Below are 15,558 nucleotides of genomic sequence, written 5' to 3' on the forward strand. Positions count from 1 at the left end.
TCCAGCGAAGCCCAGGGAGGCACGCAGGGTGAGAAACAGGATGCATGGCCCAGAGCACATCGCTGCCTTTAGCCTGGGCTTTCTCCCAGCTTTCATGGCCACCAACACTGAAAGGGCTGGGAACACAACACTGAGAAATGCTTCCCCACTCCCTGCAAACCACCCTGGCTCAAATGCTCCTGGGAGGTTTCTGTCTCCTCGGATGGAAGGAGCAGAGCCCCAGGCACCCAAGGGATCCCCTGGGAGGAGGAGAGGGCAGGGCCATCCCCCCAGAGCCAGCCAGAGCTGCTGCTGGCTCCAGGGAGAGCCGACAGCCACACAACCATTCTGCTCTGCAACGGGGGATTTTTTTGTAAAACATTGCTAAGCAACCAGCACTCAACGAGGACGTGGTTCTGGACAGACGCTGTTTCAGCTAGAAAAATTAAAAAAAAAAAAACAAACCATCAAAGGGACACTCTACCAAGCAGTATTAAGAAAAAGGCACACACAGCTTATTTTACAGGTCACTCGTCCCGCGCAGTGACTCTTTACACTTCCCCATCGAGACACTGGAGCAGGATTAGAAGCTGCTGAAAAGGAAAAAGCAGGTGGGTGTGCACAGAAGCCCTGGGATGCCCACCACTGTGCCGAGCCCTCCAGCGTGATAGCAAATGACCATGGGCTGCAATAACACCCTGGAGCACATCACTGCAGGTGACCTGAACCTCGTGAAGGCAGCGCTGCGGGTACCAGCTCGGCCGTGGCACAACAGGGCTACCCACCGGGGAGCTGGGCAAACCCGGGGGGAAAAGAATTACTTCCCTATTTTATGAGCTATTTGCAGCCTGGCTGTAGATAAACAGTCCGTATCTTTTAAAAAATAGATTCTTTAACGCTGTAGCCCAGAACAAAGGGAGCATTTTTGTCTTTTGGGAATGAAGGAGAGAGCTGCCTGGCCGGGCTGGCGCAGGGCAGACGGCACGTGTGCCAGGGGCCATCCGGGCGGGCACTGCGGCCATGCCCCCGCCTGCCCCGGCGATGGGAGCCATGGGGAGCACCCACCAGCCCCAGCTGGGGGTCTGAACCCCAGGGATGGGTGAGGAAGCAGCAGCCAGGCCCTTCATGAGCCCCACACTGGCACCAGCAGCCCCAGCCCCCACGCGCACGGCTGTGCCCGCCGCTCCACGTGCGGCAGCCAGATGGTCCGGAGGCTGGTGTACTTCCCACAAACCCCAGCTAGAAACCAGCCTGGCATCCCCACAAAGATGTCCTCTTCATCCCTGCACCACAGTCCCCGCAGCACCCTGTGGCTGCCGTCCCTTCCCAGCACAAATCCAGCACCTCAGACACAATATGACCCCAGGCTCCCAGTGGGAGCGGCAGCGGAGAAGCGCAATTCCCAGCTCTTCCAAGCCATGCTTGGGACCATTCTTGCTATCAAGAGCCAGAGGAATGCCCTAACGAGCTTGCCTCATCAGGAGCATGCAGCCCAGAGGCCCAGGGCCACCAGGAGCAATGGAGAGGAGCAGGTGGAAGAGCCTTTGGTGCAGGGGGATCATGCCAGGAAAGCAGGGAAAACAGCCTCAGCTTCACCAGCCACGGCGACAGCCGCTCACGTGCCCAAGGGAGGAGGAGGGATGATTCACACCGAGAAGTGAACAAGCTGTGCGGGTTGGGTACAAGCTCCCCCCCTCGTTCTGCCTCCCCTCCTCGCCCACCACGGTCACGCTACAGCTACTCATCACGCTGCACGCAAATCCAGCTCCTTCAGGTCTGCTTCAAACCCATGGACCAAAAATCCCCAAGCACAGCGACGGCAAAGCCCGGCCTCCCACTGCTGGGCGGTGCAGAAGGGCTCCCCAGAGCACCCCCAACCAGAAGCACCACAGCACGGGCAGGGTTTCCTTGCCCACGCCACCGCTTATGCCCCTCGCAGGGTGCAGGGGGTTCTGAGCCTCTTTTCTGGGGCTGGAGGATGCAAACCCTGGAGCATCCCTGCCCCTCCTTGTGCATGGCCGCTGCTCTCGCCCAGGCATTGCTCCCTGGGTGCCAGGGAGAAGCACACACTGATTCCAGGGTACCTGTGGGGATGAGCAAGGGCAGAGGGGCTGATGGTCCCCCTCTGCCAGTCAGGAAGGGGGCTGGCAGCACCACAAAGGCCGACCCTGGTTACCCCATCCCATTCCATGGGATCAGCCAGGGAAGCACCACTGGTGCCAGCCTGCAGGAAGGACAGGGACACACAGCACAGCCACCTCCCACCCTCCCTGCAGCAACCATGGGAACAGCATTTCCTTGCACACATTTTCCCTGTCACTGTGAGTTGCCACCTCCAAAATTTAAAAAAAAAAAAAAAAAAAAAAAAAAAAAGGAAATTGAAACTACCCATTGCCCCTGGCCACGTCCCAGGGCACCCAGGTAACACCACACACACCACACGGACTGCTTGGCACGGCAAGATTGCAGGAACAGAGACACGAGATGTGGCCATGCTGGCACATCTGCAGCCTTGGAAAAACAGCTTCTTGACTCAAAATCTGCTCCATGCTGGAATCCAGATTGTTCTCCTCAGACACAAGTGTGTACTTCCAGGCTACACTGGCTTCAGCAGCACCATCACTCCCAGCCTGGGCCTCTCAAAGCTGCTGATTATCCCCCAGTCCATGCCCCACAAACCCAAAGGGGTTGAGTTTAACCCAGCACTGGACAGGCACACAGGCCCAGCGGCTTCTCCAGACACTGCCACCACACCTGTGCATCAGGACACATCCCAGAGGTGCTCTGTGGCATGCTCCCAATTACAAAGATCTCCGAGCCCTGATAATAAACCCTCTGCCAGCATAATTTAAAAGATGTAATCACGAACGCACGCGCCTGCACACCCAAGCCCTCCTGCTCACCAGCTTCCCTCGCCAGCACTGCCCAGGGGCTGGATCTGGCTGCAGCCCTGCTCCCAGCACCAGCTCAGTGGCTGGCACAGGACTGGAGGAGCCCACCCTGCTCTGGAACTTGGCTCCCACCATCAGTCTCCACACCAGCACCAGAGGGGCCACCGCTGTGCACAGGGAGACCCCCGGGAGGTGGGCGAAGGGTGCCTGGGGACGTCACACAAACCTCCTGCACAGACCACGACCACAGGCACTGCATGTGGGTGAACCCCTGCAACACCTCAGCAGGGTGAAAGGCTGTCACATCCTGAATTTTCCTTCTTACAATCAGGCTGAGCCACACGGGGTAAGCGGGCAGTCCTCTGGAGACAGCTCTGGCTGCACAACGATCCCTCCAGGGCTCGTGGTGGAAACCCACCACCAGAAACAAAGAGCATCTCCCAAGCAGGAACACGTTCCTGTTGCTAATTTCCACCAGAGAGAAACAGGAGGAGCTTTCAAGTTGTGCTGAAAATAAAGCAGAACATTATCATTTGTATTACCCTTCATTTCAATAAAATACCAGACAAGCAGTTAAATATGTGACTGCACAAGCCACACAGGTCATGCAAAGGAGGAACAATCCCTCTTTGCCCTTGGCCTGCAGGAGGGGCAGGGCTGTCTGGATGAGCCATAATCACATGGCAGTATTCCCATAGCAGAAAGTACTCCCCTCACCAAACACTTCTTACCACCTTCCAAAAGCAACAGGGGGGAGAAAACATCCACTGATACAGGGGACCCACATTACACCTTTGCTGGGTGAACAAAGCAGGAAAAATCAGAAGCAGCTCATCTCAGCAACCAAACCCCAAACCCACGTGCTTCTCCCCAGGATGCCCCTGTGGTTTGCTCGCCTGGCCAAGGCTCAGAGCCCACGGCAGCCCTGGCCATGCCCCCTGCTACTGAGCTGGGTGGTGGCCAAGACCCCCAAGCACAGAGTGAGCTCCTGGGGCAAAACTGGGTCCTACCACCCAGGGGGGACAAGGGTTTCTGCCCACACAGACGTGGTGCTGCCACCAAGCCCCAGGAAATCCTCCTTTGCCACAAGGCAGCAATTTCCTCAGCCCTTGGAGACACAGAACAGGCTGCACAGCCAGCACAGCCTGACTCACCTGGGCAGCCCACACACCCCCTTGGCAGCTCCATGGCACAACCAGAGCAGAACCGAACACGAGCAGCCATGGCAATCCAACACAGGGTTTTTATTTTGCACCCTCCAGAATATTCCTTTTCTTCCAAACCCCAGTCTGCAATCACACAGCTGTCTCCTCACCAGGACTGTCTCTAATGATTAATGTTTGCACTTGTAAAAGTAAGGGGCATTCCTGGAAAGGGCAGACCCAAACCTCTGTACCTCAGTCCCTCCTCTGCTCTGTGCATAATCAATGGGAAGGTTTGGGCTGTTACTGCTTTCTTCAGGGACCAGAAGAGCAAAAGGGTGAAAGTCACCCAAGAAGGGTTTGGGTTTCTCCTCCTCATCGCTGACAGGCATCCACAGCACCAGGGCTTGAGGACCCATCACCCCAGACAGCACTGGCTTGTGAGGCAGCCCAAGGCATGGCTCTTCCTCCAACAACCCTGGAGAGGCAAGCAAAGACATTGCAAGTATCTACATACCCATGGAGCTGGGCAGCTCAACCCACCTGAGCCAGGGTCTCCCCCAGGCTCACTCTCAGGGTGCCTCTCCCAGGGGACTGAGCACATCAAACTGGGGGGCTGGCAGAGCAAGCAGGGACAGGCAGCAACGGGAGCAGAGGGCGACTGAAGGCACTTGCCAGAGTTTGAAACATTTCCTTATCCCCAGCCTAAGTTTTGTTTGTACCAAAAGGGAATTAACTGCTCAGGTTAAACACCCAACAGAGGTTTCACTTTCGCTTCTAGGTGCACTGCAGAGCCAGCACCAGCTCTAGGTATGGCACTGCCACACTCAGCCACAGCCACACGTTCTTCACAAAGGCTCAGTTTCCACAAGGGCCTGCGGAGATGTGGAACCACATCCACGTGCAAGCACATCCCAGAGCGCCAAGTCCACAGGCAGAGCCCAGCACACCAACAGCACTGCCAGGAACCACACAACCACCACAGCTTGACTTTTAAGCTGCTTGGCAGCCATAGATAAGGATGTGTCCCATGAAAAACCCCACAGCCACAGCCAAAGCCCTCCTGGCAGCGCCCTTGGTGGTGGCACAGGCTGCCTGCAGGGCCCCGCTGCTACATGGGCAAATGCGGATCGTCCACCCAAAAACCCACATGATGTGTACAGGGACCAAAGGGTGACTGTGTGTCCTCAACAGCCCCCAGGGAGTGTGCCTGCACACACCCAGGCTGGAAAGCCCAGACAGGGAGTGAGAAGCAAGCCCTGGCCAGCCACTGCAGCTGGCATGGGGCTGGTGGAGCGCAGAGCCAGCGCAAACCTTTGTGTCTCAGCCACAGCATCTGCCCCTGAGAGCTGGTGGAGACAGTCAAGCTCCCCACGACCACAGAGGGCCCAGGTCCCCTGTGGCATCACCCCGTCCCCACGTGCCCCTGCAGTCCTGGCCCTCCTCACCTCCTGGCACAGCTCTGCGCTGACCCGGCCGAAAAACAGCCGAAGGAAAAACGATCCAAAAACCCAAACCAGCCCAACTGTGTCTTGCAGGAGCCTGGGCACCTCCACCCTTCCCATGGGATCCCCAGGACACAGAAGTGTCCAGCCAGGGTCTGGCCTTCATGGGGAGGGGGTCTGCAGAGTCCCAGCCCGGCCCCACCGCACAAATTGCAGCCTGTGACACGCGCGGCAGCAGCGGCCGGGGCGTGGACGGGCTCGGTGGCTTCAAATTAGTGCTTGGGAGTTGGAGGAAGAAGCAAACGAAAACAACAGCAGAAACGTGGCAGGGCACCAGACTGCAGCCCCAGCGCCCAAAGGAGAGGACAGCCCACGGCCCCCCTCAGCCCCACCACCACGGGGACACAGCGCCCATCAGCACGAGGAGATGAGGAAGACGAGGAGGAGGAGGGTGCCCCTGCTCAGCCCCCCGCAGCAGCGCAGGGGAGGCGATGCCAGCGCCCGCACCCCACCCTCCATCAGGACGTGCACTGCTCGTTTTCCAAAGCCAGCAGGAAGGCAACCCTGCAGCACCATCTGGGCTCCTGGGATCCACACTCCTGCCAGAGCAGAGGGGCTGGAGGCGGCACCACGGGCAGCCACCACACCAGGACCAGGACACAGCTCCCTGCCCGCCCCATTCCACAGGCACACGGGACACACCAAGGGACAAAAAAAGCTTCCATACCCCTCGTACCAATCAATGGTCACCACGGCTCCTTTGCTGGAGAACAAGTTTCGCAGCATCCAAGCTTTGAGTTCATAATTTATGTCTCACTTGAGGTCTTTTCATTTGCAAAACTTTCTGAATAATTTATGCATGGTGTACGAGGGAGGAAGAGGGACACATTTTGCTGAAAACCAGGTCACTCTTAATACCAGCCAAGCAGCAAAGAGAGACAATAGAAATAGGCAAAGATACTCACTGGGGAGGAAAAGACCCAGTACTTACATATATATACACACACACACACACACAGATATATATATATATATATATATATACACCCATATATATATATACACCCACACTCCAGAGATGCCTTCAGCATCAGAGGATATTTAGCAAGACCAGCCCTTCAGCAAACAAGGATTATTCCCTACCTTCTGAATGTATTCTTTTTTAAATGAAGGAAAAAGCACTGTGAATCATTCTGATTTCTCTCCATACCTTCACAGAGGGCAAAAGCAGGGTAGCTGCAGAACAGCTCTCTCTCTGGATTTAGTGGCAGACTTTCCTACCTGCCTCTACACCAACCTCACTGTCCCTGCACACGGCTCCTGCCAGTGTTGGTGGCATGGGGGCTGCAGGGACCAAATAGGGTGGTGGGGAACAGGAGAGCTGCAGAGGGGTCCTCCTCCCTCCTGCATATTCCCCCCAGATCCCATCCAAACCACCCCTCTGCCTCGCTCCTGGCCAACAAAGAGCTACGTTCCTCTAACTCCTGTCTTAAAACAAAGAGGATGTGAAACATTTAGCAGAAAATGCAAGAGGAAGGAAAATGAGAGAGGATATTGCCAAGACTTCAAGTAACTCCACTTGCAGGCTGCCTCACTGTGCCAAGAACCAAGCTGCCCTCCAAGCCCCCCACTCCAACAGCAGTGTGCCCTGAGCTGGGGGTTAACTGCTCCCTGGACCTGCCTGGCCCTGCAACCCTGTGTCCTCCATGATGGCCAAGGAACACATGTAGAGGTGATGCCAGTGGGAAAATAAGAACATCCTGCCCAGCCACAGCAAGACAAACTGCTTGGGGACAACAGAAAAATAAAAGCTGGGTAAGAGAAGCAAGTGCCTGGTCATTGCCAGGAACAGCCACCAGGTACCACCAGCTCCAGCTCAACCCAATCCCTGCGGCAGCAGAACGAGAACATCACTGGGAAGGGCAGTGCTGCAGCTCTCCACTCCTGGAGCATCTCCATCCACTCCGAGACAGAGGGTCTGCACTGGCCCACATAACACAGCCAGACCCAGACCCAGCACACACCGAGGGAAACACACATGGAAAGAGCCACTGGAGAAGCCGGAGGTGTTGTGGTCACCAGCAGCTGGCAAAGCTGCTGTCACAGCAGGAGAAGGGGCCACAGGTGGGAGAAGGATGCAGAGAGTGGCCAAGCACCACAACCAGAGAGGGGACACTCATGCCCATGCCCTGCCCCATGCACCCCCAAACCTTCCCCCACAAGGAAGGTCTGGATTGGTTTGCCGTGCAGGCATTAATGAACACTCCAGCAAAACCACGGTCACTCATGTGCCTCCTGGCCACAGCCTGGGCACCAGAGGAGCACACCCCTGGTCCTGCGCAGGAATGAAGGTCTAATCCAGGCACGCATTCAATAGAGGCTACAAAACAATTCAGCCATAAAAACATCCTTATCTCCGGAGGCCGGCGAGCGCTCTTCCTGCCCGGGGGGCCGTGCAGCACAGCCACGGCCAGGGGAGAGGAGCCCCCAGCACACCCCAAAACCCCTCCCGTGCAGTGTGACGGGGCAAGGGCACCACCAGCACCTGCCCAGTGACCTGCTCAAAGTGCCCACTGGCTCAGCCTAGGGACAAACAGCCCCAGGACCCACCAGTTACTTCTTAAAACGTATTTTCAGTGAAGAAGAGCACCAAGGGGCTTGTTCTGCCTAAAGAATGAAAGCTCCAGGCAGGGCCTTGCAGCTTGCCAGGCAAACGCACCACAGCAGGAGACAGCTCCAGCCAGCAGAACCTAAATGCATCGACAGCCTTCAAGTTCTGTGGGGTTTTTTAACCCAAACTGCCAAGAATTGATACAAAGGGGTTCCCTGCAATCCAGACGTTCCTGGCTGCTGTTCTGGCACAGGGGAACTGCACCTGTGGGGCTGGGTGTAAGATCTGAAGGGGAAGGAGCAGGAATCAGCCCCCCAGGAGGGGATGAGGTGGTGGGCTTGGCTGGAGAACCCCCTGTCTGCACATCCCAGGGGGACAGCACTGCACCCCCACTCCCAAAACAACCCTGTGCATCCCGAGGCCGGGCTGAGGGGTCACAGGTGATGCTGGGGAGGTCCCACAGCACGGGTCCTGTCCCACAGCAGGGGCAGCAGGGCAGGGCAAGCTCAGCGAGGTGGCAGCTCAGCCTGCGGGTGTGCTCAGAGGGGGAAACTTACAAACCGGGGAAGCAACTGACGATTTAGGTCAAAGAAACTGACAAAAAAGAAAAAAAGCCCAAATGAGGGGAACAGCAGGAACAGAGCCGGGTGGCCACACAGGGGTGTCCCCAGCCCAGCCGGGGCACAGGGGGGGCAGGGATGCTGCCGGCCACAGGCGGGGGTCTCCCCAGCCCCGGGGGTTCAGCATTCCCCTCCCACACAGCCCCGCCGCAAGCGGGGGGTCGGCAGCTCTGCCCCCCACCCCGCGGCTGTCCCAGCTGTCACCACACACCGCTGGGAGGGCAGGAGATGGCACTGGGGGTGCCAGTGTGGAGGCAGCCCAGGAAGGGGCACAAGGCACTCAGCACCCTGAAGAGAGAGGGGACAGAGGACAGCCGGGGGGCGGACAGGACCCACCCAGCACCCCAGCCAAGCCACCCCCAACGGATGCGACCCTTGGGGGCCACGGGCTGGGACCTGATGAGGCGGGGCCGTGCGTGTGCCGCTGGATCAGGACCAGGCGCATCCCGCGGGCCCAGCCGGACCACCGCGGGCTGGTGGGACGCAAGGAGCAGGTGGTCCCTGATGGACCAGGTCGGGAGCAGGGGCCAGGCGGGCCCGCGGGCCGGCAGAGCGCGGCGGGCCGGGGCCGGGGGGCACGGGGTCCCGGCTGAGCCCACCCCCGACCCCCTACTTACTCTTGAGGGCGGCGACGAGCGACTTCCCGTCCTTGATCAGCTCCTTAATGAACTTGTTGGTCTTCTCCAGCTCGGCCTCGTGGGAGCGGAGCCGTTCCCGGAACTGGGGGCTGTCCAGGCAGCACTCGCTGAACTCCAGCGCCGGCAGCCCCATGCTGCCCGCACCCGCACCGGCACGCCGGCCGCCGCGAGTCAAACGCCCCCCCCAAAAAAAAAAACACCAAAAAAAACACCACAAAAAAACTAAAACCCACAATAAAATGACTGCTTTTTTTTTTTCCCCGGAGCCGAAGCGCGGGCCCGCCTCTCCGGGGAGGTGGCGCCGCCCGGGAGCGGCCGAGCCGAGCGGAGCCGCCGGAGCCGGGCGGGGCGGAGCGGGGCCGGGGGGCCGGGGGGGGCGGGGCCGGGGGGCCGGGGGGGGCGGGGCCGCCGCCGCTCTGGGGCCGCCGCCCCGGCCGGGCCCGCGCGCCGCCCAGCGCCCCCGGGCCGGCACACGCCCCCTCCGTCCCCGCGCGCGCGCGCGCACAGCCCGGCCAATGGGAGCCTTTCGTCCCGCCGCGCCGCGCCCACTCCCCTGCCTCGGCCACGCCCACGCCGGCTCGCTGAGCCAATCAAGGCGCGGGGGCGCGGCGGGCGGGGCCTGAGCGCCAGGGGGCGTGGCCCCGGCGCGGCCTGCGGGAGCGCTGCGGGTGGGCCGGGCGGGCGGGGGGCCCGCACCCCGCCTGGGCACGGGGCGCTCCCCTCTGTCTGTACCAGCCCGTCGGGCCTCTCCGGGTTGCGGTTGTCCACGTTTTTCCTCCATTTAAACATCTGCGCCGGCGGTTGGTCCGCCGGGTTCGATAGCGCGGGTTGAGAAAATAAACCCTGTGACGGCTGCTCAGCGGCTGGGCACGGAGAGCCGGCCCGCAGCAGCGGCCCCTTCCCAGCACGTGCTGCATCCCGCCCGGCAAGGGAGGTGGCCGGGCAGGACGGCGCCCCGCAGCCCCGCACCAGCCCCGCGAGTCCTTCAGGAACGCGCCGGGAATTTGGCCTGCAGGCGGCAGCTGCCTCGTCACCTCCTTCCCTGGACCGGGAGCTCCCGGGAACAGACCGCAGCCCGCAGAGCTCGCTCGTTCCCCCGGCAGCCGCGGGGCGGGAGGAGCGGCAGGGCCGGCCCCGCGCACCTGAGAAGCCCGTTTCTGCTGTAAAGGCGGCGCCGGGTCCAGGACCAGCCCCCCCGGGCACAGACACAGGCACGTCGGGGCCGGGCCCCTCACCCCGGACTGTGACGAACAGGCACATTTGCCGGTAATCCCCGGATAACTGGAATCCCTCCTTTTTCCCCCCAGCTCAGCCGTTCCGGCCGGCAAGGGGGGGGGGCTCGGGGCGCCCCCCGCCCGGCCAGCATTCCCGCCTGGCCAGCATTCCCGCCCGGCCAGCATTCCCGCCCGGCCCAGCAGCATTCCCGCCCGGCCAGCCGCGAATCGCGCTGCCCAGCCCGGCTCCGCGCCTGGCTGCGAGCTGGGGAAGGTGGATGGCTTCACACAAAGCTTCACCCCGGGGCTGGCAGAACAGGATCCAGCCCCAGCCTGGTGCTCCAAAGTTCATCCACCTCTGTTCTCCAGCGGATGGGCCCAGGCACAGCAACCTGATACCAGCTCAACCTCGTGCTGCTGCTTTTTTCCTCCTCTCGCAGGTCTCAAGCACGATTTTCTCACTCTTCACACCACAGCCTAATTCTGGCTGAGTCACTGCCTGCAAACATGGTTTGCCAGCCACATTTTTTTGCATGAGGTCTCCCAATTATAAAAGAGGATGTAATGCTAATTACATGCTTATCTTGTAGGCAGGCTATAAAGTTTAATTGGCTGTCATTTACACCTCATGCATACTGTAAAAGCACTAGATGTTACTCTTTGGATTACACTCTTTAATGCTACACTGCTCAAAGCCACAGGAGCACATATTTTGGCTTCATGGTGTTACATTGCTGTTGTTTGTATTAAAGAGTGTTCCAGCACTGACAGAAGAACTTGTAACTAGATTTATAGGACACTGCCTTAGAGGATCAAATTGTTTGGGGATGGAAACTGAATGTCTTTCATCACTTTCTCAGAACCATAGAAAGTAGCAATGCTCAGACTGTCAGTTTCTGATGAGGACAGAGCAGGGACATTACAAAGCTCTGTCACACCTCAGATACCTGGCACACCACAGGTCTGGGACCAAGGCCTCAGGTAGGCAGTGATTAACACACCTGATCGTGGACCCATCTCCACTTTTTCCAGCTCACTCTGCACTCATCAGGACACACTCGCTGTGTTTGAGCTCCAAGTGGGGAAGCAGGGCAGCAGGCCCTGAGGAGGAACAGCCATGGACATCTTCCAGCCCACTCTTGCTAGGGCTGTGCATCCAAACTGAAAAATAATACTGCTGAAGAGGGAAATGAGCAAACAAAAAACCTGACTTCCACATCCTCCTGCATGTAAGCTAATAGCTTGCATCCCTCTGCAATCCCCCTGGACTTGCCTGCTTCATTTTTTGTTGGTTTTTGTTTTGTTGTTTGTTTTGGGTTTTTTTTTAAGCCAGTTGGTTGTCTCCCCTCCAAGTCCAGGCCAGTGCCCTTAAACCAAGAGAAATCTACCCACCCATCCCCATGGGTGCAGAGCTCAGCCCACCAGTCCCCAGCCCACACTCCTCCATCCTCTCCAAGGCTGCCCTCACACAACCCTCCAGCAGATGAAAGCTGTGGCCACCACAGTCCCACACTCCCACCCCTGAGCTCGTCCTTGACCACATATTAACACATTCTCCCTTGCTCAGTCACCAACCCACATCCCACAGCTAACCTGATCTGGGAGCAAAATCAGCAGAAAACTAATCCAGCATGAAAAACACACGCCTCTGTGTTTCTACCTAGCTTAGCTCACTCTGGGATCAAATAGCCAGCAGTGCTGGTGCAGGGGTGGGGACAACCCAGCCATGGCCAAGCAGTAGGAAGAGGGAGGTTGCAATAGCTTCTGCTCAGGTCAGCCCCAGCTGCTCTTCCCAGCCCTCCCTCACACCAGCATTACCTCTGGGTGGGTCACAAATCAACTGGATTAAGGTTTGTTTGAAAACTAACATTTTAATGTATTTTTAGAGCTCTTTTTTGGCTGGATCGTCTCCCCACCTCCTGTCCCCCCCCCGTGTGCTGGCTGCACTGGTTGTGCACCTCTGTGGAACATCATGGCTAACAAGGCAGGAACGAGCCACTTCTCCTCCAGGAAAACTTTCTGCCAGTTAAATGAGGCAAGTCAGGTAAAGCAGGAGCTGAAGAACCAACCCTGTCAGCTCATGGCATCTCAGGCCCCATCTCCCTGGCCTTGGAGTGACAGATGCCCGTGGCCAGGAGGGTACTGCTGTGTGTGCTGAGCCTGAGCTCCCATCACAGGGACAGGGTACCTGCTGGGAACATGAAACCCAGTTATCCTGAGAGTGTCTCAAGAGCTGGGGATTTTGGAGGCTCCCCTCCCCCAGCTGACCCCCATCCCAGCAGTACTGCTGCTGCTTGGGAAAGTAAGAGCCAATATTATGGGGAGGGAAGGAGGAAACCCCCCCTCTGAGCAGGTCTCCAAACACCAGACTCTCGGGCACACCAACGGATTCCTTTAAACCCCAGGGGACTACACTGGGCATCTCTGCTGTCGGAAACCAGGAGCTCCACGAGAGGTTGCTTGGAATTGCCCTCGAGCAGCACTGTTCAAGGTCTGTTTATGATGTGGCCATATATCACACATCTCCCTTGCTCTCAAGGATTTTTTTTATTGAGCCAGGCACAGATGAAGCATTGTACATGGCCCAAACCCCAGAAGTGTTCCAGATAATACATTAACCCATCGCAATGAAGCTGCATGAATTCCCTGTTGTAAACCAAAGGGCATGTATTGACCTCTTGTACTGACAACCTTCCAAGAGATCAGGTCCTTAAGCTTGGACCTTTTGTTAGCTGTGAACAAAGCTCCAGAGCAGACACCAAGGGCTTCCCTTTCTCCGGAGCAGCCATGTCACCCTGGAAATACACTGTGGGTATGTTCTTATCAGACTGACCTTTTCCATGTGGCTGCAGCAAATAGCCTCAGAGACACCTTCCAGCTGAGAACGCTCCCTCCACTGAGCACTTAGGAGTTACAAATATACATACAAAATCATGTTAGCTATATGTAAATCTTATAGTGGAACAGTACCTTTCCTTCCCAAGTTGCACCTCTAGCTGTCACATATGAATTTCCACCTCCTTGATTCATCTTTTCCCTTTTTCAGCCAGCTTCTCTTCTTGCTGTCCCTCCTGCTGCCCTACAGGCAGGTTCTCAGGGGTGGCAGAGACAAGCCAGAAGACAGGTCTCCTCACGGAACAGCAGTGACACAAAAGAGCCTCTGCACAGCAGATCTCCTGAAGTGAAAAGCAAGCAGGACCAAGGGCCCTGCTCCAAATCTGCAAATCTCCTTGGCTCCCAGCTGACACTTGTTAACCTCCACCGATTTTTTTTCTTGTAATACTCACCATTACCCACTTGTGCTACCAACTCGTCCTGGGTCTCACAGACACCACAGACTTGGAAATTGCTTTTGGAAGCCGGTTTCATTTTGAATGGAAATATCAGTGTGAGATGCTATTAGTCAGTCTGTGTCCTACTTGCAGCAGAAATTATTTCAACATCTATTTCCTTCCAAGTCCCTATATCTGTTGTTTGTGCCTTGGGCAAGGAGTTTTTCTCCTCCACAGAGAGCATATGACTATAACTAGCACAGCTCCCAGCCTGCTGACTGTCTTGGGCTAATTGCCTCTGCTGCTGCTCCTGTTCTGCAGCAGTCACACCCACTCTACGTGCCCAGGACATGCCAGCTACTTACAGCATAGTCTTTGCCAAGCTGCTCGCCTGGCACGTGCCTCTGGAGAGATTTGGGAGCTCTGAGGAGAGAGCAGGAATCCCAGCAACAATGCCCACAGGCATGGCATCCCAGGGAAGCTGTCTCCAGAAGATGCGAGTTTCCTTCCATCTTCCTGGCAGGTGTCAGAGCAGATAGACCAAGATCCAGCTTCCAAGGGCAGCAGCAGCACGTCCAGATCACACGCAGGAACACTCCTCAGGCTCGAGAGCTTTGTGTGCTTGTGCTTTTAGACAACTGGGGAGGTTTGTTTGCCTAGTTTCCCTGTTTAAAAAAAAAATAAACTTTTCAGTACTCTTTAGCTAAGACTGAGGAGCTATACGTACCCTTGACCCCTCAGTTTTACTAACTGGGCCAGTCCTTTCACACTGGAAATAAGGAATAAGGCTTTCTGCAGGAGGTGGCACATTTCCCAGCTCCCTGGGTTTTTGGCACAATTCTCCAGAGTGCTGCTTGCCTCCTCCCTCTCTAATTTGAGTGCCAGCTTACTTACATCTTTACCACTTCATTAAGGTTTGTACTGAGCTCCAACACCTGCCCTGACTGCTAACCTCCCTTCTCTCAAGTTTTCACCCCGAACCAGCCCAAAGCAGCCCCCCCCAGAGCACAAGGATGCTCGTGAATCCCTGTGAATTTCCCTAGTCTGATGTTATGCTTTGACTTTTGTTTCCAGTGTGATCCTCACAGACCTGGAACCAGGAGGCCTGGCTTCAACCCTCCACATCTCCTTTGTCTTCCCCTGACCTGGTGGTGGTGGTATCAATGAGTGACCATCAAAAGCCCCATGAAATCCCTGCACTGAAGTACCACAGAAGAGCAGCTGTTAGAATCACCACACTTGGGTCTGTGGTCACACTCTCCTGCCTAGGAATTTGACATAAAATAACTTACAAAACAGAAACATAATTTTAGAGAGTGATGCCTTCACTGGGGGATTGCAGAGGCTCAGTTACCCAGCAGCACAAATGGCTGTTTGACACAAGCCACAGTGACAGCACAGCATTATCTATCTGCAGCATGGTTTAGTCAGTGCTACAAATCACAAAGGCAGTGGCTGTGTGGTCACAACTTCTGGAGATGTGATGATCATTCAAGCAGAAAGAGGAGGGAAAAAAATTACTGGGTCAGGGAACCAGGATGTCTAGAGGCATTTAGCACATTTAACATGATGCAGGAAGAACACACATAAAGGAACTTCTCTGCTTACATGGCTGCATTTGTAAATATAATTACCTTTCCTGCAGAGACAGGGTTAATTGCACTGAAGATCAGAGTTTCCTTGCTCATGCTCCAGATTACATCTCCCCCTGAGAAGGGTGGGCTTCCAGCCTCACCACACCCTTCA

The 15,558-nt window shown here is 56.8% G+C and overlaps 1 protein-coding gene and 1 long non-coding RNA gene across 7 annotated transcripts in view; both read right to left on the reverse strand.

The window, feature by feature from the left end:
• The window catches only part of ARHGAP26 (Rho GTPase activating protein 26), a 126,725-nt gene extending 117,130 nt beyond the window's left edge, over positions 1–9,595 (reverse strand). For 4 of the 6 annotated variants that reach the window (XM_051631055.1, XM_051631053.1, XM_051631052.1 and 1 more), the window contains exon 1: positions 9,306–9,593. In XM_051631055.1, coding sequence (XP_051487015.1) covers positions 9,306–9,459 — 154 coding nt within the window. In that variant the 5' untranslated portion in view covers positions 9,460–9,593. Of the gene's footprint in view, positions 1–9,305 lie in introns of all 6 variants that reach the window. The other 2 variants (XM_051631050.1, XM_051631054.1) reach the window with 2 other exon arrangements.
• A 2,903-nt stretch (positions 9,596–12,498) lies between these two features.
• On the reverse strand, positions 12,499–14,521 carry LOC127390151 (uncharacterized). Its single transcript, XR_007890811.1, has 3 exons — positions 14,178–14,521; positions 13,374–13,443; positions 12,499–12,728 (listed from the first exon to the last, which is right to left on the reverse strand). It is a non-coding gene; the product is annotated as an uncharacterized LOC127390151 (long non-coding RNA).
• Between the last annotated feature and the right edge of the window lie 1,037 nt (positions 14,522–15,558).

Source organism: Apus apus, chromosome 13 (genome assembly GCF_020740795.1).
Source record: "Apus apus isolate bApuApu2 chromosome 13, bApuApu2.pri.cur, whole genome shotgun sequence".
In the NCBI taxonomy this organism is placed as follows: domain Eukaryota; kingdom Metazoa; phylum Chordata; class Aves; order Apodiformes; family Apodidae; genus Apus; species Apus apus.